Source organism: Orycteropus afer, unplaced genomic scaffold (genome assembly GCF_000298275.1).
Source record: "Orycteropus afer afer isolate SDZICR_OR568_19922 unplaced genomic scaffold, OryAfe1.0 scaffold00418, whole genome shotgun sequence".
NCBI lineage: Eukaryota > Metazoa > Chordata > Mammalia > Tubulidentata > Orycteropodidae > Orycteropus > Orycteropus afer.
In genome coordinates, this window is record NW_006922005.1 from 2,423,222 (window position 1) to 2,427,044 (window position 3,823).

Genomic DNA, 3,823 nt, shown 5'->3' on the forward strand with positions numbered 1-3,823 from the left:
TGATAGAAAACTAAAAAATAATATTTAAGGGATTTGGACTTTCATTATTTATGGATATGTTACTAAACAGTACAACTAGAAGTTACTCTGAATTTTCCATGGTTTATATCTAAAAGTTTGCATTTTGCCTGCTTTTAATTTGCTTTTGGGCAAAAAATAACATGTTGCGTTAAGTAATAGTATAACAGCAGGGTGCAGAATGGTTCATCCTTTTTCATAAAAGTTCTAGCACAATGCACATTCTGATTTTGAAATTTGTTATTTTATTTTGTGAAAAACTGTTTCCTGGAAAATTGCTGTTCTTGAAAATAGAAAAATATTAAGCATTTTGTGAATTATCTTATAGAGTTAATATTTATTATAATTAAAATAATATGAGCTCTCTTTTAAAGTTGCAATTCATATTAATTTGTGGTATGCAAACTCTTAATGTTAAAACAGATAAAATTATATCATAATATTCCTTTTTTCCTTATCTACCCTCCTTTAATTTAATTTTGTATTCCCTCTTTGTTAGTTTAATTGAAGTCTTGTGTTGAGTGTAAATAAAGATTTAATGATTTCACCCAAAGATGTTGAAAGGTATCTTTTAAAAGCCAGTGTTAAAGTAATTACATTTAAACACTACTGAAAGTTACATATGGTATCTATGTAGATATAACCACAAGGAGTAAGAATATCTGTATAATGGAATATAATAAAATGTTTTAGTTGTTGCTCAGTGCCATTGAGTGCCATTGAGTGAGTTCTGACTCATAGTGACCTTATGTACAACAGAACAGAACACTGTCCAGTCCTGTACCATCCTCACAATAAAATATTAGTATTAGAAATATTACTTAATATTACATTTAAAGGAGATTAAAGTTTAAAACATTATTTGAAATTCATTTTAATTACTCCAATTAATCAGTATCCTACTTAGCATATATTTTGGCATTGTAGCCAATTTTGATATCTCTAACTTGCCACTCTTCAGAAGGAAGGTTGGGCAATCTACTTCTGTAGTGATACTGCCTCAGAAACCCAAGGAGGGGTCACTATGAGTCGGGTCTGACTCAATGGCACATAACAACAACAACAACAACTTATTTGTAAATGTAGTGTCTTAAATACTAGTTAATGGGTTAAAATTCCAGGCATATCCTGTGCTTGAACAAAACTCGCTCTGATGCTGAAAGAATTCACTATTTTCTTTTCTTAAAACAAAGTATGAACTTTATGTGACAAAAATAAGGTTGAAAAATACGAGGGTTTGATTTGTTTGTTTTCATTTAACAGCAGGAAATTCTTTATCATTATCCAATGTCTGAAGCATCTCAGAAACTTAAAAGTGTGAGAGGGATATTTCTCACACTCTGTGACATGCTGGAAAATGTAACTGGGACACAAGTTACTAGGTAATAACTGATTTTCAATTAGTTTTAATTCTATTCTTTTCAAGTTTTTTTCTTTGGTTCCAACAAACAAAATGCTGATACAAGGAAAATCATGTCTATTATTAAAATATAATTTTATCTATTATGTAGATCTTTATATAGGCAGATATAATATCTGCAGATAATTTTGTTTCTCATCTAAACTATTTCTACCTGTTAACTGTTTAAGGTATAGCTTCTCATACTAGCTGTAGATCTGGGTATTTTGCCACACTTTCAATCACAGAACTGGACTAATGACCTTACTTTAGAATTTCGTCATGAGGGTGAAATCTCTTATGAATAGCATTATAAATTGTGAGTCTTGGCTCTTTCATGGGTTTTTTGAACTGTTGCTAGGCAACAGTTTGGTAAAACGATTGAACATAATTTTTCATATAGTTAGAAAATGTAATCTTACAACATTGGTAGAAAAATACAGAACAGCACACTTTGGGGGTGGCATTTAGCATGCAGTGTGTTCTGTACAGTTTTATTCACCTTATTGATATCAAATAATTTTTTGAAAATTAAAAAATATATATCATATAGTCTTTATAGAGCTAAATATCCCAGTCCACAGTGATTTATCAAACCCTGATTTTGAAGTGCCAAGTTAACTTACAGAGAGGAGAGTTCAAAGGTTTTTTTTAGGTTTTTATTTTGTTTTCATACAATAAGTTTAAGGATTATAGGCCATTATTGTTTCCTTAATATTGCAACAATTATAGAAATTATCAAGAAAGTTTATCTCAAATTTTAAGAGCCTCACAATACTGATAAAGTATCAAGTGGGATGTTCTAGGGTTTAGCTTTTTTTCCTTACCCAGCTACACCTACATGTGTTTGTGTGTGTGCTTAATATTTTAGAATATATTTTTGTTGTCTTATAATCCCTTGCCTTTTCTGTGTAGTTGTTAGGTATATGCCAAGAAATTTGCTTATTAAGCATAAAGTTCTTGTATCATACTATATGTAATCTTTTATGAATTACTGCTTGTAATTTTATGACACTGAAGGATATTCTAACCTTATTATGACTTTATTTTTCCCAGCTCATCCCTTCTTGTCAATGGGAAACAAATTCATGTGGCTTACTGGAAAGACTCTGACAAGTTATTGTTAATTGGCCTTCCTGCTGAAGAGTAAGTTGAGATTTTTGACATTAAAATCACTTCTAAAATATTTCTAACAAAATCTGTTTCATTAACATTCTAACATTTTCATCAAAACGCAAACTCCTTAAGCAATTTTAGGATTTAAAGGTCTATTAAACTAATAGAATACCTACCTGTGTTCATTTGGTATGAATAGTATAGAAAGATGTCTTGAAGACCCAGCTGTACCAATTAGTAAGTGTCAGTATACTTTTCTCTGGGATTTGGCCAGTATAGAGGTGACCAAGAGATGACCTTGTCCTCTGCTCAAACTTTTAGCTGTATTGTCATTTTAATTTTGCATATTGGAGAATGTGGACAATTAAGGGTCAACAGAAGGGTATTTTGCTTGATATTGAGAAAATAATGACTATTTAACTCTGTAGTGACTTATCTTCCCTCTTAACTTTTTTGCAAGTATTGTAGTAGTTGGAGATGAAAGCAGGATTGACATTTATAATGAGCTGCATGAGCCCACTGACTTACTTTATATTCATTAATTTCATATAATCTTCAGAAGCAGACTGAGATCTATTTAGTGATTACTGGTCTCATTTTACAGATGAGGAAAGTAAAATGAAGAGAAAGTAAAATATCTTGCCATAGATCACATAATCAACAAGAAGCAGAGTTGGAAATTGAATGAGAGTCTGTCTGATTTCTAATATATTGCTTACCTAATGTAATAGTTTGGCAATCTACTTCCCTAGTGATACTGCCTCAGAAACCCAAGGAGAGGTCGCCATGAGTTAGGTCCAACTCGACGGCACATAACAACAACAATGTAATAGGCCATTAAAAACTAGCGGGGAGGAGGGAAGTGAATATAGAGAAAATTCCCAGGGAGCTGGATTTAACTCCTCTTAAACTAGTCCTATATCTTTGTTTAATGATTCTTAAAAGTTATCATTTAGACTCCTGCCTACTTTATAAAGTAATCAAACAAGTTTAATAAACTATTATTTAACTCACAAAAAAAAAAAAACAAATTCACTGCCGTTGAGTCGAATCCGACTCGTAGCAACCCCTCCTTGAGTTTCTGAGGTGGTATCTCTATGGAAATAGATTTCCCAGTCTTCCTTCTGAGGAGTGGCTGGGGGGTTTGAACCACCACCAGCCTTTTGGTTAGCAGTCAAATGCCTTAGGCACTACGCCACTGTTGTTGTTGTTGTTATGTGCCGTCGAGTCGGCCCCGACTCATAGCGACCCCTCCTTGGGTTTTCGAGGCAGTATCACTACGGAAGTAGG

General features: G+C 32.6%; 1 protein-coding gene across 1 annotated transcript in view; it reads left to right on the top strand.

The window, feature by feature from the left end:
* Positions 1-3,823, top strand: part of INTU (inturned planar cell polarity protein) — a 157,023-nt gene that overhangs the window by 108,694 nt on the left and 44,506 nt on the right. Inside the window, exons 5-6 of the mRNA XM_007953839.1 lie at positions 1,282-1,400; positions 2,474-2,563. Coding sequence (XP_007952030.1) covers positions 1,282-1,400; positions 2,474-2,563 — 209 coding nt within the window. The remainder of the gene's footprint in view (positions 1-1,281; positions 1,401-2,473; positions 2,564-3,823) is intronic.